This window comes from Budorcas taxicolor, chromosome 19 (assembly GCF_023091745.1).
Source record: "Budorcas taxicolor isolate Tak-1 chromosome 19, Takin1.1, whole genome shotgun sequence".
Taxonomy (NCBI): Eukaryota; Metazoa; Chordata; class Mammalia; order Artiodactyla; family Bovidae; genus Budorcas; species Budorcas taxicolor.
In genome coordinates, this window is record NC_068928.1 from 51,896,687 (window position 1) to 51,922,239 (window position 25,553).

General features: G+C 46.1%; 1 protein-coding gene across 1 annotated transcript in view; it reads right to left on the minus strand.

Annotated features, from left to right (window-relative positions):
- The window catches only part of CCDC40 (coiled-coil domain containing 40), a 44,559-nt gene that overhangs the window by 12,777 nt on the left and 6,229 nt on the right, over positions 1-25,553 (minus strand). The window contains exons 5-12 of the mRNA XM_052658160.1: positions 24,999-25,162; positions 24,174-24,257; positions 23,877-24,096; positions 17,316-17,473; positions 16,997-17,119; positions 13,826-13,947; positions 490-733; positions 227-409 (exon numbers count right to left, since the gene is read on the minus strand). Of these exons, the coding sequence (XP_052514120.1) occupies positions 227-409; positions 490-733; positions 13,826-13,947; positions 16,997-17,119; positions 17,316-17,473; positions 23,877-24,096; positions 24,174-24,257; positions 24,999-25,162 (1,298 nt within the window). The remainder of the gene's footprint in view (positions 1-226; positions 410-489; positions 734-13,825; positions 13,948-16,996; positions 17,120-17,315; positions 17,474-23,876; positions 24,097-24,173; positions 24,258-24,998; positions 25,163-25,553) is intronic.

The following is a 25,553-nucleotide window of genomic DNA, read 5'->3' on the forward strand; positions in this document are numbered from 1 at the left end:
CTGTGGATGGTGGGATTGCAGCTGTCTTAGTTTCTTCTTATGCCTTTTCATATTTCCAGGTTTTCCACAATAAAAATGCATTACTTTTACAACTAGACAAAAATGAAAGGTGAATGGACATGCTCAGTGCCCTTCCACTGTGGTCTGTCCCCACTAGAGCTGCCCAATGTTTGAGCACCATGAAAGCATCCACCCATTGTGGCCCAGGTGTGTGCAGCTGGCATACCAGGTTGGTCTTTTCCTTCTGGAGCTTCAGGATGAGCTGGTGGAAGTATTTGGTCATCTTGTTGGAGGTCATGTGCTCCTGCAGCTTCTCCGTGATGGAGGCATCCATCTTCCTCCTCAGCTCCAGCTCGTGCTGGATGGCCTGGTGGAGAGTCTGCAATTCTCCCATAGTTGTCATGTATTCCTAGAAAGGAAGAGTCAGAGGGTGGATACTATGCGGCAGAGTGGGGAGGCTTGCCCTGCTGGTGGGGGACATGACTGTACCACATGGGCCTTGCCCAGTGCATCCTCTGTGTCCAGCAGGGTGAGCCTGTAGGTGTTAAACTCATTCTGCAGGGCCTCCTCCTTAGTCAGGCACTGTGAAGTCAGTTTCTGCATCAGGTTGGCTTCTGTCTCTGCCCGGTTCAGGATGCTGGCCAGCTTCTCATTCTTTTCTTCCTCCTTCATGATGGATTTCTTGTAGGCTTCAAGCTCACCATCCATGGACTTGACTTGATGCTGGCATTCACTGCCAAAATTGAAAGAGCAAAGCCAGGACATCAGAACACCAATGTGTATGGTGGTACCCTACTGGGAGGAAGCTCATAGAGTGAAGAGAAAGAAATTAGGAAACCAACTCTATTAGTATTAGTCGAATATTAAAAAAAAACTTTGCACTGCTTTCAAATATTATTTATTTTTTTAGCCACACTACACAACATGTAGGATCTTAATTCCCCAACAAGAGATCAAACCCATGTCTCCTGCAGTGGAAGCATGGACTCCTAACCACTGAACCACCAGGGAAGTCCCAACAGTGGTTGAATCTTGACTACTATTTTCTAATGTGCTGGAACTATTACCCTTCTCAAGCCCTAGTCTAAAACTCTTCTAATATTGTGATGATAGGAGGAGGAAGGACAGGAAACTGTTGGCTTGTGCTTGGTTGTGAGGAGTGGTCACTGCCAGCCCATCTCCTTTAGTTGTGATCATAATCTTGGAAAGAAAATGCTGCTATCTCAGTTTGGCACTCTTGAACATGAAGCTCAGGGCATTTGAGTAAATGGTGTGGCTGGGAGGAACACAGGTGGCTGTCTCTTCAAATTCTCTCAGCATACTGGCCATGGACATGCCCATAAGTAAAGTCAAGTTAAAAACTGCAGATTCTGGATAATGGAATTTGAATTTTTGTGTGTGAGACATTTTTTCCCTTAATTCTTTTCAATGACCAAATAGAACTTTAAATACCTCATTGGCATACAATTAGGCTTTATCCAGTTTTGTTTTTTTTTCTCATCTCATCAATGTAGCAGTAAACATCATTAGTCAGTCAGTTCAGTCACTCAGTTGTGTCCGACTCTTTGTGACCCCATGGACTGCAGCACACCAGACCTCCCTGTCCATCACCAACTCCTGGAGCCTGCTCAAACTCATGTCCATTGCATTGGTGATGCCATCCAACCATCTCTGTCATCCCCATCTCCTCCTGCCTTCAATCTTTCCCAGCATCAGGGTCTTTTCCAATGAGTCAGTTCTTTGCATCAGGTGGCCAAAGTATTGGAGTTTCAGCTTCAACATCAGTCCTTCCAATGAATATTCAGGACTAATTTCCTTTAGGATGGACTGGTTGGATCTCCTTGCAGTCCAAGGGACTCTCAAGAGTCTTCTCCAACACCACAGTTCAAAAGCATCAATTCTTCGGCACTCAGCTTTCTTTATAGTCCAACTCTCACATCCATACATGACTACTGGAAAAACCATAGCCTTGACTAGACGGGCCTTTGTTGGCAAGGTAATATCTCTGCTTTTTAACATGCCATCTAGGTTGGTCATAACTTTTCTTCCAAGGAGTAAGCGTCTTTTAATTTCATGGCTGTAGTCACCATCTGCAGTGATTTTGGAGCCCCCCAAAATAAAGTCTGTCATCATTACACATTAAAAAAAAAACAACCCTGCACTCTGAAAACTAAAAGATACTGATGAAAGAAACTGAAGATGACACAAATAGATGGAAAGATATATTGTATTCCTGGGTTGGAAGAATCAATATTGTCAAGATGACCATACTACCCAAGGCAATCTACAGATTCAGTGTAATCCCTAACAAATCACCAGCAGCATTTTCCACAGAACTGGAACAATAACTTTTTTTTTTTTTCAAGTTGAAACAAAATAATTTTTATTTCCTAACCCATGGCAAACATATACATCCAATATGTACTTATCTTGCATACTCAGTCACAGATGACTTCCAAACTACAACTGCCTTCATATTTAAGCAGGAACTAAAAGTTACCTTAGTTGACATGATAAATGCTCTTAGATGGATCATGTATGAATATATTGGATTGGTGACAGCAGAATCTGACTGATTAGTTCTATAAGTTTAAAGCTTGGAAAAGCTACTACGTTCACATCTAACACTTTCCGACAAGTAGGATGCAGCAATATCAGCTTGTATTCCAGAGAAATTTCCTTAGTTTTTCTGGTGATGGAACCACTTATCCACATCTGTTGGTATTGTGCAGGCAGATTCACATGGTGGTGGTAAAGCATCCACAATGGCTTTGGCAGCATCAGGATCACACTGGAAGGGGCTCTCAGACACCGTGGTGTTCATGCAGCTGATTCCTTTCCCATCAGTTTTCTTAGTCACTAATGCTCTCCAATAGTCATGAGTGCTTTCAATAATGTCAAATGCAAAGTTCTTATCTTTAAATTCTGCATTGAAAGCAAACTCATTCTCAGGTTTTCCATCTGGAACCTTGTACCTCCTAAACCAATCCACAGTAGCTTCCAGGTAGCCAGGTTTCAGCTGCTTGACATCATTAATATCATTATAATTGGCTGCATCAGGGTCTTCCACGTTAATAGCAATGACTTTCCAGTCGGTTTCCCCTTCGTCAATCATCACCAGAATGCCCAGAACTTTCACTCTGATAATTTCCCCTCGTGCACACACCTTGCTTCCAATTTCACAAACATCAATTGGGTCATTGTCACCACAACAGCCAGTGTGTTTGTCATTGTGTCCTGGGTCTTCCCAAGTCTGAGGGATGGCACCATAGTTCCAGATATATCCTTTATAAGGGAACAGATTTGCAACATAACGGAGTTTTCCTTTCTTCACATCTTGTTTAATTGGGTTTAAAGGGTCCTTTGTAGCAATCTCCATTTTTGCATTCGACCAGCGTGGTACTTCAACAACCATGTGAAACACTTCCTTATCTGCATAAATTGGAATATCATGAAATGGAGAGATATATCGTCCTTTTTCATTTTTGAGGAAGACTCAGTACTCGAGGGTGAAGGGCGCCACGCACTCCCGGAACAATAACTTTTAAAATTTGTATGAAAACACAAAATATTCTGAATAGCCAAAACAATCTTGAGAAAGAAGAACAAGCTGGAGAAATCACACTCCCTGACTTCAACTATACTATGAAGCTACAGTGATCAAAACAATATGGTACTGGCACACACCCACACACACACACACACACACACACACACACACAGCAGATGCATAGATCAATGGAACAGAATAGAGTCTGGAAATAAACCCCCAAACACGGTCAATTAATCTAAACAAAGGAGACAAGAATATACAACGGAGAACAGACAGTCTCTTCAATAACAAGTGCTGGGAAAACCAGACAGCTACTTGCAAAAGAATGAAATTAGAACATTCTCTAACACCATATACAAAAATACACTCAAAATAAATTAAAGACTTAAATATAAAGCCAGATACTATAAAACTCCTAGAGGAAAATATAGGCTGAACACTCTTTAAAATAAATTGCAGTAATATTTTTTTTGATCCATCTCATAGAGTAATGGAAACAAAAGCAAAAATAAACAAATGGGGACTTCCCTGGTGGTCCAGTGGTTGAGAATCTGCCTTGCAATGCAGGGGACACCAGTTTGATCTCTGGCCTGGAAAGATCCCACGTGCCATGGGACTATGCACCACAACTGCTGCGCCTGTGCTATGCAGCCCACTAGCTGCAACTAGAAGCCTGCCTGTCTAGAGCCTGTGCTCCACAATAAGAGAAGCCACTGCAATGAGAAGCCCATGTACTGTGATTAGAGAGCAGTCCCAACTCTCCACAACCAGAAAGCATACACACATCAATAAAGAGCCATCACATTTAAAATATAAAATAAAAGAAAAAATAAACAAATGGGACTGAATCAAAATAAAATGTTAAAATAAACAAATGGGACTGAGAAGCTTTTTCACAGTGAAGGAAATCATAAACAAAAAAAGAAAACATACAGACTGGGAGGAAATATTTGCAAATGATACGACCGACAAGGGATTAACTTCCAATATATACAAACAGTTCAAATAGCTCAATATCAAAAAACCAAACAACCCAATCAAAAAATACGCAGAAAATCTAAACATACGTTTCTCCAAAGAAGGTATACAGATAGCCAAAGATGCTCAATATGGCTAATATTTAGAGAAATGCAAATCAAAACTACAATGGATATCACCACACACCACTCAGAATGGTCATAATCAAAGTGAAAGTGAAAGTTGCTCAGTCGTGTCTGACTCTTTGCAACCCCATGGATTATACAGTCCATGGAATTCTCCAGGCCAGAATACTGGAGTGGGTAGCCTTTCCCTTCTCCAGGGGATCTTCCCAACCCAGGGATCAAACCCAGGTCTCCTGCATTGTAGGCAGCTTCTTTACCAGCTGAGCCACCAGGGAAGCCCAAGTATACTGGAGTGGGGAGCCTATCCCTTATCCCTTCTCCAGTGGATCTTCCCAATCCAGGAATTGAACCAGGGTCTCCTGCATTGCAGGTGGATTCTTTACCAACTGAGCTATGAGGGAAGCCCACCAGTCAAAATGGTCATAATCAAAAACTATGAATAACTGGGATTTCCCTGGTGGTCCAGTGGTTAAGAATCTGACTTGCAATGCAGAAGACGTGGGTTCAGTCCCTGGTTGGGGAACTAAAATTCCCACATGCTGCAGAGAAACTAAGCCCTTGTGCCCAAACTACTGCGCCCACGTGCTCCTGGAGCCCACATGCCACAACTAGAGAGCCACGTGCTCCTGGAGCCCACACGCCACAACTAGAGAGCCCATGTCCTCCTGGAGCCCACATGCCACAACTAGAGAGCCATGTGCCACCAGCAGAGACCCCACGTGATGCAACCAAGACCCAACTTGCCCAAACAAATGAATACTTCAAAAAAGCACAAACAATAAATGCTGGAGAGGGTGTGAAGAGAAAGGAATCCTCCTACACTGTTGGTAGGAATGTAAATTGGTGCAGCCTCTACAGAGAACAGTGTGCATGTTCCTTTAAAAACTAAAAATAACGTTACCATGTGATCCAGCAATCCCACTCCTGGGCATGTATCTGGAAAAGATGAAAGCTCTAATTTGAAAAGATATATGCACCCCAGTGTTTATAGCAGCACTATTTACAATACCCAATACATGAAAGCCATCTACATGTCCATTGACAGATGAATGGATAAAGAAGATATGGTGTATATATAAGTGATTACTCAGCCATAAAAAAGAATGAAATAATGCCATTTGCAACAACATGGATTGGACCTAGAGATTATCATATTAAGTGGAGTAAGTCAGAGAAAGACAAATACACGGTATCACTTAAATGTGTAATCTAAAAAAAATAATACATATGAACTTATTTACAAAATAGAAATAGACTCACAGACATAGAAAACAAACTCAAGGTTACCAAGGGGGAAAGGGGTTGGAGGGATGCATTGGGAATTTGAGATTAACAGATACACTCTGCTGCTGCTGCTGCTAAGTCACTTCAGTCGTGTCCGACTCTGTGCGACCCCATAGACGGCAGCCCACCAGGCTCCCCCGTCCCTGGGATTCTCCAGGCAAGAACACTGGAGTGGGTTGCCATTTCCTTCTCCAATGCATGAAAGTGAAAAGTGAAAGTGAAGTCGCTCAGTTGTGTCCGACTCCTAGTGAGCCCATGGACTGCAGCCCACCAGGCTCCTCCGTCCATGGGGTTTTCCAGGCAAGAGTACTGGAGTGGGGTGCCATTGCCTTCTCCAACAAATACACTCTACTATATATAAAATAGATAAACTAGCTCAGAGAACTATATTCAACATCTTACAATATGTGGGCTTCCCAAGTGGCTCAGTGGTAAAGAATCCACTTGCCAAGCAGGAGACGTGGGTTCAGTCCCTGGGTTGGGAAGATCCCCTGGAGAAGGAAATGGCAACCCACTCTAGTATTCTTGCCTGGGAAATCTCATGGACAGAGAAGCCTAGCAGACTACAGTCCACAGAGTCACACAAAAAGTCAGATACAACTTAGTGACTAAACGACAACAACACAATAGATATCTATTTATAATAGATCTGAGTCACTTTGCTGTTTGCTGTATACCTGAAACACTGTAATCAACTATACTTCAATTTTTTAAAATGAGCAACATATACCTCATCAAAGAAGATATGGCAAATACTCACACGAGAAAATGCCCACTATCATTAGTCATGAGGGGAATCAAATTAAAATCTCAACAGAACACCACAACATGTCTACTAACGACTAAAATGAAAATGATGGCATTATTAGGTATTGGTGAGGATGGGAATGCTTGGGAATCTCAATGCTGTGTGTTTCCCAGAGTGGCCTGTTCCATTTTGCATTCCCACACCAAGATCTGCATACAACGTCACTGCAGCTCTGGCCATGCCACCCTCCAGACTGGAAACAACCACATGTCAATGTATCCACGTGAGGGAATACTACTCGGCAACAAGAACGGACAGACTGCCGACCCTGAAACGTCAGGAAGACTTTCAAAGCACTGTGCAAAGTGCAAAAAAGCCAGACAAGAAGAGCTGCGTATCGTGTGATCCCATTTACATGAGATTCTGGAAATGACACAACTACAGAAACAGCAGATGAGCTGGAGGGGCTGGAGGTGGGAAGGGGCACTAGATTTGGGGTTGCCAGAAGTATATGATATCTTGAGTGTGTGATGGTTACTTGCCTCTGTCCATTTGCTGATCTGAACTGTGCTCTGACAAAGGATAACTTCTTATGTAATAATAATGGTAATTGACATAATAAATAATTTACCTAACAATGATAGTTTAAAATAATAAATTTTTACATAAGTTATCTTCAATAAACCAAAGTTTTAAAAGTTACTTATTTTCTTATACTTCTTTAGGAAGTAGAAGCCTTATAAGCATCTAGAATTTGACAATAATAAGACATCCAAATTTTTTTGTTTATTGTTTTTTTTGGCTGCACCATACAGCACACAGCACCTCCCCGACCAGGGACTCAGTGGCGCCCTGGCAGTAGAAGCGTGGAGTCTTAATCAGTGGACCACCAGGGAAGTCCAACATGTCCAGTTTTCATGACAGAAATTGGAACACTCAGTAAGACAGGCACAGGCAGACGCCAGAATGCTAGCTAATAAACTGTCATTGTCACAAAAGGAGAAAGACGGTGGTATTTGAAACCTTTATTTCTGTTTTCCTAATTTCCTGGGATGTGATCACTTATCCTGAATAAAAATTATTCTTAAAAAAGACACACTTGGGAATTCCCTGGTGGCCCAGCGGTTAGGATTCGGTGCTTTCACGCCGTGGCCCAGGTTCAATCCCTGAGGGGGAACGAAGATCCCACAAGGCACACGGCATGGCCAAAAAGTAAAATAAATAAAAAATTTTAAAGACACACTTTAAAACTGTCCTTCACAGAGAACAGACTAGTAGTTGCCGAGCAGGGGAGGTCAGAGAGGAGATGAAGTGGGAGGTTGGGGTCAGCAGATATAAGCTTTTATAGAGAGAATGGATAAACAACAAATCCTAATGTATAGAACAGGAAAACTACATTCAATATCCTATAATAAACCATAATGGAAAATAATATTTAAAAAAGAATATATATATGTATAACAGAATCACTTTGCTGTAGAGCAGAAATTACTACATTGTATGTAAATCAACTATACTTCAATAAAAATAGATTAAAATGTCCTTGATTAACAGACACGAATAGAAAAAAAAACCCCAAAACATAAAGAACTTGTGGAGTCTAGAGTATGTCTGAAGCTTGACCCAATCCATCTGAGGATTAAGAGGGAGCCTGCTGCAGAAGCTCAAGGCGGTGAAGCTGACAGATTAACACCTGACAGAGGCGCTGAGCCCCGCCTGCCCCCGGGTTTCCTGTCGGAAAGTATGGCAGAAGCAGAAACCCAGGCACAAGGGGACCTGTGTGTGTCCTTGACCCTGAGAGGGCGTAAATTCTAGGCAGGGTATCCTCCCTAACCCCAGGTAAGCACAGTTTAAAATTTTCTGGCTTGTTCTGAGATGTTTCACATGGGAATAACCGGTTTGCTTTTTTTTTAACTTTTATTTTGTATTGGAGTACAGCCGATTAACAATGTTGTGATAGTTTCAGGTGGGCAGCGAAGGGACTCAGCCATACGCATACATGTACATATCCATTTCCCCCTGAACTCCCCTCCCATCCAGGCGGCCACATAACATTGAGCAGAGTTCCCTATGCTATGCAGTAGGACCTTGGTGGCTAGCCACTTGAAATGCGGCAGCGTGTACATGTCGACCCCAAACTCCCTAACTAGGCTCGTGGGCTTTGCAGGTGTGACTTCCAGTGTTTGCTGCAGCCTCCTCATGATTCTGTGGTTGGGACCCCTCCTGATGGGACTTTGTCACTAATGGTGAAGAGTTGGTGGGAATCTTGTCTTTCACGTCTTATTGTAGCAGAGACCTATGTGATCTCAGGTCACCTGCTGGGTCCCAATCAACACGACATGCCCATGAGTCCCAGGGAGCGAGGGCCACTTGGCCTCCCCAAGTGGGAAGGGGGGGATGTGACACGGTGTGTCAACAGGGCAATCCCCAAGGGCCTTGCCAGTGCCCTGTGTCTGCCCTGTGTTAACCAGCAGCTCTCTGTGCCTATGGCAGTCCTGGGTGTCCAGAACTACAGGCCTCCCTGGGCTTGGGGGGCGTTGGCAGTGGTGGGGCACCACCTGCCAGACCCTGGGCCTGACGGAGGCCAGCCGGTGCTGAGGAGGTAGTCCCTGCCTCCAAGTCCCATACCACCTTCCACCTCCCTCTCTTCTCCCACAGCTAAGGCACTTCCTCAGCACCCAGACAGCTCCCAGGAGGGTCGGGGGTGGGGAGGTGTCTAGCTTCATGTCCAATGTCTGGACCATCAGCCAGGAAATCACCATTTTTGTTCATTTTCTAAAATGGTCTACACGCTACGAGCTGGTATTTGGTACTTTAGTTTAGCTGCTGAACTGGCCTGGAAGTCCCAAACGATGCAATGTTCTGTTTTTGCAACACCTTGAATGCAGAGTTCCAAAGAATAGCAAGAAGAGATAAGAAAGCCTTCTTCAGCGATCAATGCAAAGAAATAGAGGAAAACAACAGAATGGGAAAGACTAGAGATCTCTTCAAGAAAATTAGAGATACCAAGGGAACATTTCATGCAAAGATGGGCTCGATAAAGGACAGAAATGGTCTGGACCTAACAGAAGCAGAAGATATTAAGAAGAAGTGACAAGAATACACGGAAGAACTGTACAAAAAAGATCTTCATGACCCAGATAATCATGATGATGTGATCACTAATCTAGAGCCAGACATCTTGGAAAGTGAAGTCAAGTGGGCCTTAGAAAGCATCACTATGAACAAAGCTAGTGGAGGTGATGGAATTCCAGTTGAGCTGTTTCAAATCCTGAAAGATGATGCTGTGAAAGTGCTGCACTCAATATGCCAGCAAATTTGGAAAACTCAGCAGTGGCCACAGGACTGGAAAAGGTCAGTTTTCATTCCAGTCCCAAAGAAAGGCAATGCCAAAGAATGCTCAAACTACCACACAATTGCACTCATCTCACATGCTAGTAAAGTAATGCTCAAAATTCTCCAAGCCAAACTTCAGCAATACGTGAACCGTGAACTCCCTGATGTTCAAGCTGGTTTTAGAAAAGGCAGAGGAATCAGAGATCAAATTGCCAACATCCGCTGGACCATCGAAAAAGCAAGAGAGTTCCAGAATATTGTCACCCTGCTTAGTTAACTTCTATGCAGAGTACATCATGAGAAATGCTGGACTGGAAGAAACACAAGCTGGAATCAAGATTGCCGAGAGAAATATCAATAAGCTCAGATATGCAGATGACACCACCCTTATGGCAGAAAGTGAAGAGGAGCTAAAGAGCCTCATGATGAAAGTGAAAGAGGAGAGTGGAAAAGTTGGCTTAAAGCTCAACATTCAGAAAACGAAGATCATGGCATCTGGTCCTATCACTTAATGGGAAATAGATGGGGAAACAGTAGAAACAGTGTCAGGCTTTATTTTTTGGGCTCCAAAATCACTGCAGATGGTGACTGCAGCCATGAAATTAAAAGGCGCTTACTCCTTGGAAGAAAAGTTATGACCAACCTAGATAGTATATTCAAAAGCAGAGACATTACTTTGCCGACTAAGGTCTGTCTAGTCAAGGCTATGGTTTTTCCTGTGGTCATGCATGGATGTGAGAGTTGGACTGTGAAGAAGGCTGAGCGCCGAAGAATTGATGTGTTTGAACTGTGGTGTTGGAGAAGACTCTTGAGAGTCCCTTGGACTGCAAGGAGATCCAACCAATCCATTCTGAGGGAGATCAACCCTGGGATTTCTTTGGAAGGAATGATGCTAAAGCTGAAGCTCCAGTACTTTGGCCACCTCATGTGAAGAGTTGACTCATTGGAAAAGACTCTGATTCTGGTAGGGATTGGGGGCAGGAGGAGAAGGGGACGACCCAGGATGAGATGGCTGGATGGCATCACTGACTCAATGGACGTGAGTCTGAGTGAGCTCTGGGAGACGGTGATGGACAGGGAGGCCTGGCGTGCTGCGATTCATGGGGTCACAAAGAGTTGGACACGACTGAGTGACTGAACTGAACTGAACTGAACTGACTTTGGTTAGTCTCAGATTCCCTCCTTCACACCTATCTGGATGCAGCGCTGCAATCACAGGTCACAATTCTCACAGCATCCTGTGCAGTCAACACATTTGAAAGGAGGCCTCCCTCCTCCATGGCTGATGTATCTGGGGTTGCAGGAAGGCCAGCTGAGCCAGAACTAGTGCCCCGTGACTTGTTGTTAGGGGAGGTGTGTGTTGCTAAAATGAACATTCGATGGGCACCTGTTATATACACATGATGTCATTTTTCTCATCAATGAGATCAGCACAGTCGAACATGTGCTCAGTTGTCAGGGAGGGGGCTTTGGAACACTGCTGGGGGAGGTGTTATCGTCTCAGCCCTCCTGGGAAATCCCTGTCCAGCCTGCCGAGTGCGTACCCTGGAATCCAGAACTTCCCGGCTTGATAGGGAACATAATTATACAGAATGATATAACTATAATCGCCCTGGATGTGACTCTGTACAGCAACATTGTGATGGGAAAGGCATGTGGATAACCTTGAGTCCATCAGAAGGTGTGTGGCAGGAAAAGAAGGAACAAACAGCCGGTGTGTTTTGGTTTGGGAAGATCTCCAGGACACGCAGCGGAATGAAAAGAGCAGGCACAGAACATGGCACGAATGGGAAAGTGAAGGAGGCGAATTTGTGCAGTCTCTTTTGCTGTCGTGGATGACCTAGGGATGGAGACCCAGGAAACCAGGAGGTGTGTGTGTGGGAAGGGGAAGCAGACCATGGAGGACACGGGCCTATTGACCTCACTGAATATGAGTCTACAGATAGTTTAGACCAAGTCACTGTGTTATCTATTCAAAATACTGAATTTCAAAACAAGAAAAAAGAAAAGGAGTGACCGTCAAGCCATGCCTTAGAGGACAGGTAGGAGCAGCCGGGGGGAGTGGAGGGGACAAGGTCAGGAGGAGGGTTGTAGAGGGACATCCAGGTTAGTCCTGGAGACACAGAGTGCTGGGCTAAGCGCAGCGTGTCCCCCTGAACTCTGGAGGTCCCTGTGTGGGGGAGTCCACAGGCCATGAGACTCTCGGCCTTGACCTTACTCAGGGTCAGTGTTAGGCAAGAGGCAAAAACTGCTCACTAGCCAAGGCCTCTGCTCACCAAACATGGGGCAGCACTCAGTCGACAGACACAGCGGGAACAGGTAGACCAGCAGCCCCGGCGGGGGCTGGGCAGGGGTCAGCCCAAGCCCACAGCCCCGAGATAGCCCAGTTCCTCACCTGCGTGTTCAAAGGGAAGGCAGATTCTTAGCCAGACTTTGCCTGGATAATTCTATGATTCTCCCTTTGGCTTTCTTTTTTAAAAAATTTATTTACTTATTTCAGATTTTAAACATTCATTCATTTAGTTCTGGCTGTGCTGGAACTTTGTTGCTGAGCGGGTTTTCTCTAGTTGCAGGGAGGGGGGACTACTCTTTGCTGCAGCGCACGGCCTTCTCATTGGGGTGGCTTCTCTTGTTGCGGAGCACGGGCTCTAGGTCACATGGGCATCAGTAGGTGTGGCTCATGGGCTCTAGAGCACCCGCTAAATAGTTGTGGTACATGGGCTTAGCTGCCCTGAGGCACGTGGGATCTTCCCAGAGCAGAGATCGAACCCGTGTCCCCCTCACTGGCAGGCGGATCCTTAACCACTGGACCACTGGACCACCAGGGAAGGCCTCCCTTTGTCTTTCTATCATCGACTCAGGGACGCGAAGGAAATGAGTATTTTTAGTCTGGTATTACCCACATAAATGTGGCTCGTTTTAAAAACAGTCATAGGTATATGCCTCCATTTTTGTTTTTCTTAATCACAAGACTGAGAAGGAATGTCTCTCCTAGTTGTTGGGCTACCAGAGGCCATGCCATGGGACTGGCAAAGCAACCCAATCCCTCCTCCCCGTGGTCAGCAGGCCTCTCCTGGGCACAGCTCACTGCCAGGCTGCACGCTGAGGGCTGAGTTGAGCTATGATGCGTTCCTTCCAGGACCTGCTTCCACACTTGGGCCCCAAGCATCCTGCTGGTTTGGGGAACTAAGGCAATGGTGGAAGGCCCAGTCTCCAGCACCCCACCCAGGGTGCACGTCCAGTCCTTGCTAGAAGTGAGAGGGGAATGCCAGGCGGGGCCTCTTCCTTCCCTTTTCGGGGAGATTAAAGCAGGATTTCGGTTGGAACTCAGCCCTCGGCAGAACAATAGAAGAAGGGTGAAGTTTCTGCACACAGGTGGTGAAACTGCAAATCAAAGGGACACCTTTATCTCTCCAAGATAAATACCCCTTTTTCTTTCCCTCTCTCTCTCACTGTTTCTCCTTAATCCTCCCAGGAAATCTGAGCATGAAAGCTTTGCAGCTCCCGGTGCCACGGAAAGTTTGAAAGGATTTAAAAAACACTGAAATCTGGGTGAACAATAAGGGGGGGTTTCAAGAACGGAAACTGGGGCCGCAGGGCTGCAGGTGCACCCCTTTGTCCCAGGAGAGCCGGGGACGGGCGCTCCGTGCTCGCCTGGGAGGAGGCGGGCATGGAGTCCACTTTGCACCCGCCTCTGAGTTCCCACATGTCATGAGTTCTCCCACCGCTCCATCCAGGGCCCTGCCTGTGGCCCCGAGAAGCCTGGCCCGCCTCTGTGGCAACCAGCAGGGCCGCCCGTACCTGAGCGCCTCCTGGATGGTCCTGTGAGCCTCGTCGCGATGTTTCATGCCCACCAGGCTGGTGGCCCACTGCTGCAGGATGTGCTTCTTCTCCATGTGGATGGCCTCTATTTCCGTGCAGGCCTGCAATGGAGAGTTGAGGTTACGTGGACGTTGGTCTCACGTCATTAAGCTCAGAGCCCCCAAAAGGACGTCAGAGAGCCCCGAGCTTCCCAAATCACCTTCCTCCTCCGTGACCCTAGCTTTGCTTTATATGCAGCAACAGAAGGACGCACGTGAAATTAAACATGGCTCAAAAGGCCCATCCAACACTTGCCTGAGTCTTGAGCCCCAGACGTGACACGGGAACAATAACAGTACCCACATGCTGGGGCCATCAGATCAGACAGGACAGTGCCTGTAGGCCCAGCACACTCAGCTTGACCCCAAGTGCTGGGTCTCATGAATGCCCTTATGTGTCATTCCAGGGGAATCACTGCACTCCTAGCAGTTTGGCCTTATGCTGATTCTTGGAAGGGGCACAGAGTGAGGGCTCAGGGGAGGCCCTCTTTAGGCCACGAGCATCTTAGTGGAGATGCTGAGTCCGATCAGCCTCTGCTCTTGCGGGACGTGCATGGTAGACACTAGAGGAGGTCAGAGCGGCCTCGAACACTCACAGGGATGATAAGAGGGCAGAGCTGGATGTGAAAGGAGGCATTGCACTGGGGAATCCTACTCCTGTCGTCAGGGCTTTAATAAATCATCTATTCATTACCATTATAGAGCATAAAGTGGTGAGTTAATTATACCATGACTGCTGAGACATTTCTGGATCTGGGTAAGTTATTAACTGAGAAGCCCGTTCTGTGGCATGGACCAGCTTCTACACCAATGGTACCCGGCTGAGGCAGAAGGAGCCAAAACTGCTGGGCTCCTCCCCAGGCTGGGCTCAGTGGGGACGGTCAGCCAGAGGCAGGTGCCCTCCCATGGAGCTCCCCAATCTGCCAGACAAGGGCTTGTTGACCAAGGTACAGGCTGAGATGTAAAGACTGAGCTGAATTTGGTTTTTAAATGTTTTAAACACAGTCCCCATTAAAAAAAAAGTGTTCGTTCTATGCAAATTAGAATATGTAAATAAGCAAAAAGAAAATAAAAATAATCCCATTATTTAAAGTTTACATTTCTATCACCCTGATGTTATCTTCCTGTGTGTGTGTGTGTGTGTGTGTGTTTTATTTGCCGGTGTGTATGCAATCACATTCTATTATTGTTTTATAACTTAGTATTTAAAAGTAGCATATTGTGAATGGGTTTCCATGTCAGCAAATATTTTATTGGTGAGATAGTCCTCTACTGTATGGATATATCATAATTTGTTTAACCAACGTCCTCTTCTTGGGACTTTCTTTGCTATCACACACAGCACTGTGTCCCCAGGGACTCTCTATTCATTTTCTTCACTGAGTATTTAATGTACAAAAAGTTAATTTGCATGCCCATTTTCCCTGGAATGAAGGCTGAACAGTGATATTTCAGGAGAGTGTGCTAGGGCATGGGGTGGGTGCCTGTGACATGTGGTGCAATACTGCCCTTGAATAAAGATTCTGATGAAGGCACGCTGCACCCCCACTATCAGTGCAGAAGCCCTGGTTCCCTTGCCTTGCTCATCTTCGCCAATTTGGTTGGGAAAACCCCTGCCCTGCCCTCGTCTGTCATCAGTGTCTGTGGTGCACCTGCCACAGCCCCCACCCTTCCCCCAGCCCCCTGCTTCTGGGTGCAGAAAGGCAGGATGAACAAACGTGGGATGGCCCTGTCCTGGCAGGACACAGCCAGCAGGGAGCGGTGGGAGACACAGAAAGACGCAATGGAAGAAAAACGACAGCGTCGTGTGTGTGTGTGTGTGTGTGTGTGTGTGTGTGTGTGTGTGTGTGATCAGCACAGAGCAGAAATGTGCGTGGCAGATTCTGGATTGATTTTCAAAATCTCTTTACACCACCAAACTTACTGGTATTATGCTTAGAAAGCCCTCTTCAGCCCAGGACTCTACAAATATTTCTTTTTCTTTCTTCTGGTATAGCTTCCCTCATTTCAATAGCTGATCCCATGTGGAATTTGTTTTAGTGTGTGGTATGAGGAAAAGATGTGATTTTTTTCCCCCAAATGATTAACCAAATGTCCCAACACCACTGGGTGCATAACTCACTTGCTCTCCATTAATTTACAATCCATGAAATTTCTAGGCAAGCGTTTCCTTGATTCTGGGCTCTCTCACAGGCTCCCACAGACTACCTGTCTGTCCCTGACTCCAGTAAGTCATTATTTTAGCCACTTGGGCTTTATAGTATTTAATGTTAGGGGGGGACCCACCATCCTGGTTTGTCCTGGACTCCCCTGGTGTTAGCTTAGAAAGTCTCATGTCTCAGGAAACCTGTCATTTCTGGGCAAACAGGCTTCATGAACTTTCCTCCCTGGACACTTCTCTGCTAGTCCTCTGAATTTATATTTTAGGTAAAGTTAAGAATTGCTTTGTTAACTAAAAAGCTTCCCTCTGCCGAGATTCTGATGGGCATTCATTCTAGATTAAGTATACTCACAGGTTGGTGAGAACTGGGCACTTTCCCATGTGGACTCAGGTATATTTGTTTGTTTGTTCAAGCCCACCCATTTGTCTTTCCTTCAGTGAAACTGTGTTGTTTCTTTCATGCCGTCACTGCATGTATGAAGATAGATGGTGATTCACAGATTAAAAAGCGACAGCAATTTTGGTTTCCAGTGCCAGTCACTGAACTTGGCGTTGCATTGAGCCTGGGCTCTCTCTTACTCGCCATGGAATGGAGATGTGGGCACTGCCCAGGTGTGCCAGCAGTCCAGGCTGAGAATGGTTAGGGAAACTTCAGCTCTCCTTGAAAGAGGTCTGCTGTTGCTAAGAAGCTTGTTAAGGATGTCCCAGCAAGCAGGACAGAATGTCCCAGCTCCTGGGACATCTTCTAGTGTATCACTGCTACGATGAGAGTAAGAATACTGGCCATCAGTCAGCTGGTATCATTACCGTGAGTCAGTCAGATGCTCTGAGATGCTTATGAGGACAGACAGATGTGCAGGGGGTGGGCCCGCTAACTGAGGGCTCAGTCAGCCTCTCAGCAGGCATGCAGGCACTTCCCAGGCGCTGCCAGATGGCGTGGGTGATGCGTACCTCACTCACTGCTTTCCTGAGCATCTGAGTGTCTTTAGCCTGTGCGTGGTACTGGGCCTCGAACAGGGAGGTTTGTTCTTCCAGCTGGTTGGCTCGGGTGGTCAGCCGGTCCACGTGCAGGTCCTAGAAGGGCAGAGATAAGATGCATGGTGAGACGATAAGGGATGATGCATGGTTGGTCCCCACCAACCCAGACCCATGTCAGCGATCCCAGGCTGGACACGGCTCCCCTAGGGCTGTGGTATTCAAACAGGGGCAAGGCTGACTGGGAAATCCAAGGTGTAGCCATCGTCACGCGGGCATCGTCTTTGCAGAATACCTGCTGCTGCTTCTCCAGCTCAGCCCGCATGCGCTGGGCTTCTGACTTCTTCACGACTTGCTTCATCACTTGGATGTCATCACGCACGTCCTGGTCTATGTTCTGCATGTAGAAGAGATGCAGAGCCAGGGTCTCCATCTCGGTTTGCAGAGCTGCCACTGGGAAGAGAGGGGGAGGGTGTCCCAACATTGCACACAGACCGACACAGACGCAGCACTCCTCCCCCCACTGTGGGACGGGCCTGAGAAACAGCCTCAAAACTACAAAGACACAGACCATGCCATCAAAGACCTTACAGTCTATTCATAGGTGGAGAGACAGAATATATAACAACCTACACAGCATATTAAAAAGCAGAGACATTAGTTTGCCAACAAAGGTCCGTCTAGTCAAGGCTATGGTTTTTCCAGTGGTCATGTGTGGATGTGAGAGTTGGACTATAAAGAAAGCTGAGTGCCAAAGAATTGATGCTTTTGAACCGCGGTGTTGGAAAAGACTCTTGAGAGTTCCTTGGACTGCAAGGAGATCCAATCAGTCCATTCTAAAGGAAGTCAGTCCTGAATATTCACTGAAGGACTGATGTTGAAGCTGAAACTCCAATACTTTGGTCACCTGATGCAAAGAACTGACTCTTGGAAAAGAGTCTTGCTGGGAAAGATTGAAGGCAAAAGGAGGGGATGATAGAGGATGAGATGGCTGGATGGTATCACTGACTCAATGGACATGAGTTTGAGTAAACTCCGGGAGTTGGTGATGGACAGGGAGGCCTGGCGTGCTGTAGTCCGTGAGGTCGCAAAGAGTTGGACATGACTGAGCGACTGAACCGAACTGATGCCCATCAACTGCAACATGCTCTCCAACTCCCACCACATGTTAGAGATTATTCATGTCCAAGGATGTTTTGAAACAGTGTCAAGGTTATGAGGCCTTGTGTTAATTTTACAGATTTCTTACCACATGGAGGTGGCAACATCAGGTTCAGTCCTAAATCTCCTGGGAGAAAAACCAGCCTGAAGGGTGGGCTGAGCACCACTGAAGTATGGGTTCCTTGTAACAAAACTCTCATGAGATGGATTTATAAGCTAGAACATCAGCTTATTTAGGGAGATAGACTTCCACCAGTAACTGTTCCCTGGCGTAGAGCGTTCCTTATTCAGTGTGTAGATCCAAACGGAAAATCGATTTATAGATCAAAAGGCTGCTGGGTGAATATCATATTAGAGTCAGGTGTTTCTGAAGGATGGACTTAAACTTGACAAACACATTTTTTTTTAACATCCAAGATGATTTAAAAACTCTAACACTAGGGAATTCTTTGGGTCCCATGTGGATGAGAATTATAGGGGAGGGGAATGGAGGGGGTACAGGGAAAAGAGGGGGGAGTTTTGTAGAAAGAGTGGTTGCTGGGTGGACTGTAGGAGTGTATCTGGGGAGAGGGTCTTTAAAGAGGTCATTAAGGTAAAATGAGGTCACTAGGGTGGGCCCGAACGACTGGTGTCTTTAGGAGAAGAGGAGGTTAGGACACAGACACACAGTGGATGGGCACAGGGAGATGATGACTGTCCACAAGCCCAGGAGATTGGCCTCAGGTAGAACCACCCTGCCAACACCTTGATCTTGTACGTCTGGCCTCCAGAATTACAAGAAAGCAAACTTCTATTGCTCAAGTCGCCCGGCCTATGGCCCTTCGCTATGGCAGACAGCGCTGAATAACCCACCCTACCTGAATCAGGGAGCTTGCCCACCCTTCCTCCAGGGCACTCACTTCTGCCCCCTCTTTCCTTGACTGAGAGCCAATATTTCGAAATTTTTTTTAATTAAAAAAATTTTGTTCATTTATTTTATCTTTGCCTGCACTGGGTCACCGTTGCTACAAGCAGGCTTTCTCTAGTTGCGGCGAGCGGGGGCTGCATTCTAGCTGTGGTGCTTGGGCTTCTCATTGCAGTGGCTTCTCTGTTGCGGAGCATGGGCTTTAGGGCCTGTGGGTTCAGTCGTTGTGGCTCAGGGACTAAGTTGCCCCGCAGCATGTGGGATCTTCCCAGACCAGGGATAGAACCCATGTCCCCTGCATTGACAGGCAGATTCTTACCACTAGACCATTAGGGAAGTGCTCAAATATTCTTTTTAATTTGTATTCTTTGAACATTAGTGAAATCAAGTCTGTTTTCACAGTATGAAGACCGGCTGTCCTTTTCCTTCTTTGGCTTGCCTGCTCATACCATCACCCCTTCTTCTAGAGCAGGATATCTTTTACCTATTAGGCTTTGAAGGGCCCTTCATGTAATAAGACAGGGTGGGCAGGGTCTTGAAAAGCACCCATGAGCTCTGCCCTGGTGTCACTCCTGAGATCAGGTTGTGTTTTGTGGCAAAAAGGGTAATTATCAGACGGGCCTGACCTCAGCAGGTGAGTCCTCTAGAAGCAGAGTTTTCTTGACCTGGTGTTAGAAAAGGAAGTCGGAAAGATATGCAGGGTCAACAGGCTTTGCTTAGCATGAAATAGGAGTCTAAGTGTTCCTTTTTGGATGGTCAAATGAGCGAAAATATTTAGTAACTTTAAAGTGCAATCTGTACATTCAATTTGCAGTAAATAGATAGATTCCAGAGTAAACTTCCTGGAACTCCCTACTCTGCACCATTGATCTATTTGCCCATTTTTTTCCCTTGAGCCATTTTGTTTCTATTGCTGTAGATTGATACAGTGCTTTGATACCTGTTAGGACAATATTCCCTCATTACACTTCTTTTTCAAAATTTTCTTGGATATTCTTACGCATTTAGTGTTCCAAGTGATCTTGAAAATCGATTTGTTGAGAATGGAGAATTTTTAAGGTATTGCTCTGGAATAATTTCTAGCAAGCATTGATAAGGGGGAAAAAGCAAGGAACAGAGTGGTGGGCATAGTACACAGCTACTTGTTTAAAAAAATAGAAAAAAATACAACACCCTTATAACTTTGCTTTTATATGCAAAAATATCTTTAAAAGAATATACAAGAATCAATAATACCATTGTGACTCTGCAGAGGGGGCTGGACTGGGCCAGAGGGAGACTCCAGAGAGCTTCAATTTTGTATTATTGCTCCTCAAAAATAATAAATAACTATGTTAAATAAATTCAAGCTCGCCCAAACATCCCATTGTGGATTTTAACTGGACTTGCAGTGAACTGCTTGTTAATTTAGAGAAATAACATTTATATACTGTGCATCCTCCCATCCCATTATAATCATGACTGTTCCATTTATTTAAATGTTTTATATCCTTTAGTAAAGTTTTATTGTTTTTCTTCAGACAGGTTCGCTTGCTTCTTTTTATTGATTGACTGATTGATTTGGCTGCGCTGGGTCTTCCTTGCTGTGTGTGGGCCTTTTCTAGTTGTGGTGTGTGGGTTTCTCATTGTGATGGCTCGTCTTGTTGCAGAGCACGGGCTTCAGGGCGTGCGGGCTCAGTCACTGTGGCACAGGCTTAGTTGCCCCAGTGCATGTGGGATCCTCCAGGGCCAGGGATCTAACCCATGTCCCCTGCCTGGGCAGATGGATTCTTAACCACTGGACCACCAGGGAAGTCTGGTTCACTTGCTTCTTATTAGACTTATTCCTAAGTAGTTTATGGCTGTTATAGCTATCATGGATGAGATTTTTTAAATCACACTAATAATTCATAATCGGATATGACTGGCAGAAAAGAAAATTATAACTCTGGTATTCAGTTACTTTATAGATTTCTTATTGCTTTTATTTGCTTCTTTTTCAACAGTAATCTTGAATCTTCTAGGTAAACAATCATACCATTGGTGGAGAATGAGTTTCATGATGTCATATCCAGAATCTATACTTTGTTTATATTTTCTGTTTACTTTCATAGCTGGAACGTCCAAAACAGTGTATCCTCATCTCATTCCTTACCTTAGCTATGATCACTCCAGGGCTTTCCACTGAGTAAAACTGTCTTATTAGTTGCTGATAAACACTTACAAAGAAATTTCCTTCTACCCTAGTTTAGGATGAATAATGAGTTTTATTCAAATACCCACTGGGCATCCACCCAGAAAATCTTTTTGTTCTCTCTCCTTTAAGAAAAAAGTGCAATGAATCAGTAGATTTCCTAATTTCAAATTATTCCAGAATTAAGCCCTTCTTCACTAGGAGCCATTTTTTTCTTTTCATATATTGCTGAACCTAATCTTCTGTTGCTGAGCAAAAGTTTAATATTTGCTAATATTTTATTTAGGATTTTCATATCATGTAAGTAGGATCACTATGTTTTTATACACTGTAAGCTTTTTCCAGTAAGGATTATACTGAGAATTATAAAACAAGCCTGGGAAGAATTTCCCAAAATTTCCACCCTCTGGAGGGTTGAATAACATAGGGAATGTCTGGTTTTGTCCTGTCTGTAATCCTATGGCATTTCCCTCCTTTTACCTTTGGAATTTAAAAATTTCACCAACTATGTCTGGGCATGTTTATTTTTTCTTCCACCCACCTGGCCCTACATGAGTCTTTACACCTGAAAATTCATCTTTCTTGAACTCATGCAAACGTTTTCCTCTGATGTCATTGGTTAATGCCCCTAATCTCCTGGAATTTCTATGTTATGGGTGCTGACTTTACCAGACCTACATCCATGTCTTTTATCTCTTTCTCAGAATGTCCATCACTTTGGGTTTTTGCTCTGAATTCTGGATAGAATTCCTCACACTGGACTTTTAGTATACAAATTCAGTTGTTCAATTTTCAGCAGTGCTGATTTATCTATTTTGTACTTTTTGGGGGAGGGGGGGATGTTGCTGCTGCTGCTGCTCCTGCTGCTAAGTTGCTTCAGTCGTGTCCGATTCTGTGCGACCCCATAGACAGCAGCCCACTAGGCTCCTCTGTCCCTGGGATTCTCCAGGCAAGAACACTGGAGTGGGTTGCCATTTCCTTCTCCAGTGCATGAAAGTGAAAAGTGAAAGTGAAGTCGCTCAGTCGTGTCCGACTCTTAGCGACCCCATGCACTGCAGCCTTCCAGGCTCCTCCGTCCATGGGATTTTCCAGGCAACAGTACTGGAGTGGGGTGCCATTGCCTTCTCCGAGGGGGGGATGATGATTCTATTTTTTAATTCTGAGTGTCCTTTTCTCTAATAGTTGTTTTCCATTTGACTGGTGAGATAGCCTCTAAAATCTCACGTCAAACACCAGTTGCACATGCTGTTTTCAGAACCCGATGCTTGTCTGTGGAGAGGTCTGCTCTCCTGTCTGGGGATGGCTGCTGTGGACTCACACTTGGGTGTGAAGGTTACTGACTGGTGGGTTTCACCTCCCTCCCAGGTAAGGTGGGCAACCGTAGACACTGTCCAGAGGCAAAGGCCCATGTTTCACCTACAGGACAGGGCAGTGGCAGCACCTGGTGGGCAGGGCTGGGACCATCACCCAAATTCTTTAGTTCAAAGAAGGGAGAAATGGTGTTGTGAGGTGGGTCCTTGCTCGGTGGAGCAAGCTCTGCCCCTGCTCCCTGGTGACCTCCAGAAAGGACACAGTGTCCATAAAGACAACTGGATCTTTCCAGAAGCCCATCTGCGCTTGAGCCTCTGATGAGGGTGCTGGTGACCACTGACTGCCCCTTTGTGGAGGGAGTGGGGGACTTGTATCCTCTTTCAAACTGGTCTAACTTCTGTTATAACTGGAGGATGTGGCTCCACTGTTCCAGTGTGAGTGCCCTGCTCTTCTCTTTTTGGTAATTCTGTTAATTTGGTGATAATCAGGGAGGAGTGCTCCCTAAGTGAGCACTTCCCCAACTCTGTCCAGAATCCTCTCCTACATTTCTCAGGGTCCAAAATGCTTCTTTCCATTGACAGTTGAGATACAGGTGTGATTCTGTTTTCTTCCAAATTCTTTTAGGTTACTTCCCCCATTATAATAGTCACACAGAGGTGACGAAGAAAGTCGGAAACACGAAAAACACAAAAACTGAAGTAATCTGCTGCGACCACGCTGTTCACTGTGGCCCACTGCCTCGCTCTGTGCAGGGCTTCGCTCTGGTAGGAACAGTAACTAGTCCTAGCCCCGTGGTCTCTTCTGCTCCAGAGTCACCTGCTCCCCTTAACCTGCCGCACAGCCTGGGGCTGCAGGGCTCTGGATCATGGGTCCCTGCACTTTGGATTGGCCTCACCTATACCTCCCCACCTGCTTAAACCCTGCCCATCCCCACTCTTCCCTGCTTTCTGGGGACCCTATCTTCCATCCCAGCAGCCCAGCAGCCTCTCCCACTTTTGACTCCATAAACCCAACCTGCCGGCTTTTAGTGTTCGCTGCTTTGCCTAATTAGGTGCATTTTAAGACATGTCTTTCCTTCCCAAAAAGGATGGGAATGCCTCCAGGATGTGAACACATCTTGCCTTTCATGATATCCCACAGTGGCACGGGGTCAGGACAGCACATGGGGACACCCCTTGGGGTCATGATGGCACTTGGGCCACCCCACCCGGTTGCAAAGGTATTCAGGGATTCGATGGCAGGTGAGGATTCCCCTTGGGGTCTCTGTGGCATGTGGGGACACCTTCAAGGACGCGGAGCTGGCTTACGCTTTTTGCGCTCCTCGTTGGCAGTCTCACAGGTCTTGGCGTAGAGCAAGCGCACCCTCTGCAGCTCCTCCTCCTTCTGCTGCCTCGTGCACGCAGCGATGGAGTGGCGGTCGTGACTTTTCTCAAGCTGCATCTGCAGGCGGGCCAGGTGCTGCTGGACCCCGTAAAGATTCACCCCTAACTCCTGCCGCTGGACTCGGCTTTGCTTGGTGGCCACGCTCTGCACCAGAGAGAGAAACTACGTCATGGAGATGCAGGAGGGAGCACAGCTAAGTGGGAGGTGGGACAGGTACGCACCAGTTCTTGAAGTTCCAGCCTCATTTTCTCTATCTGCCGGTTAAGGTAGCTCTTCAGGGCAGCCTGGAATCTTATCATCAGGGGCTAGAACAATGGAAGAGCATAGCCAGTTATTGTCCTGTCCCCTCCAGGGCTTAGCCACAGCTCTTGGTGGGGCGGAGACAGAAATGACTTTCATACTGGGTGCTCCCCACTTCTGCCCAGGATTCTTCAGAAGTCGCTTGTGGTCTCACCGTAGGCACTGAAGGACCTGAGTGCATATTTTGACAAAATGACAGGATGAGCTGGGGTGGTGGTACTGGTTTAATTCCTGGAGCTGAAGGGCAGTGATTAGCAGAGCCTTGGATGCCAGCACCAAATGCACTTTGAGCCCCATTTCCCACTGCAACCTTAGTGCCAGTCAAGACCCATCCTTCCCACTTGCCAGAGGCATGGGACACACAAGGCAATGGCTCTCAGTGGAGGTGACCTTGCCCCCACCCAAAGTCTGGAGACATTTCTGGCCATCACAACCAAGACGGCGCTGCTGGCATCTGGTGGGCGGAGGCCCCGGGGTGCTCCTCAGCACCCTACAATGCTCAGGAAGCCCCCACCACAAAGAAATGCTGAGTCTGAGTGAATGAACCTGAATGGAGAATACACTTGACACGGTGGCAGCCCAAAGCCTGCAGATAATCTATTCGGGGAGCAGATGAGACAGAGCATGGCATTTGCTGGGTAAAAGGTGGGCCGTGGAGGCTCCAGGCAGAATAGGGCAAATGCGGCAGTGTCTCTAAGTCCAACTTCGCCTGTGTGGGGCAAAAGCAAAACCCCCGAATGTCTTACATGGTCTGGGTCCAAGACCACCAGCTGGGATCTGTCTTCTTCCGCCTCATCGCTGCTCTCAGATTCCACTGTCTCCACCAGGCCCCCTTCCTCCACCATGCTTAGCTGCTGGATCCTGTCCAGGAAGGAGGACGCGGCTCCCTCCCTGGGGTGGGTGTCGGGCTCTAGGGGGACAAGTAAGGGGGGAACAGCAAATGTTATTGAGGAGTTAATAGAGAGAGTGCTTCTCTGGGGGGAGTTCATCAGAAAGCTAAATGCCCAGCCTCATGCAACATGAGGGAAAAGAGAAAGACAAAGCACCCCCTTGGGTTAGGGTTCACAATGCTATTCACAGGGTCTTCTGCTCATGAATTTTCTCCTAGCTAATTCAACATATTTTGTAGGAATGATGGAACTTTAAAGCTAGACAAGAAGCAAACACATTTTGTGGATACCTTTTAATACATAAATAATGAACAGAAAGGGGGCTTCTTAATGATGGACTAGATTTTTTTTTTTTTAAAGGAAAACAACGGATACGATTGAAAAGCAATCAGTGAGGCTCAAGTTTCAGCT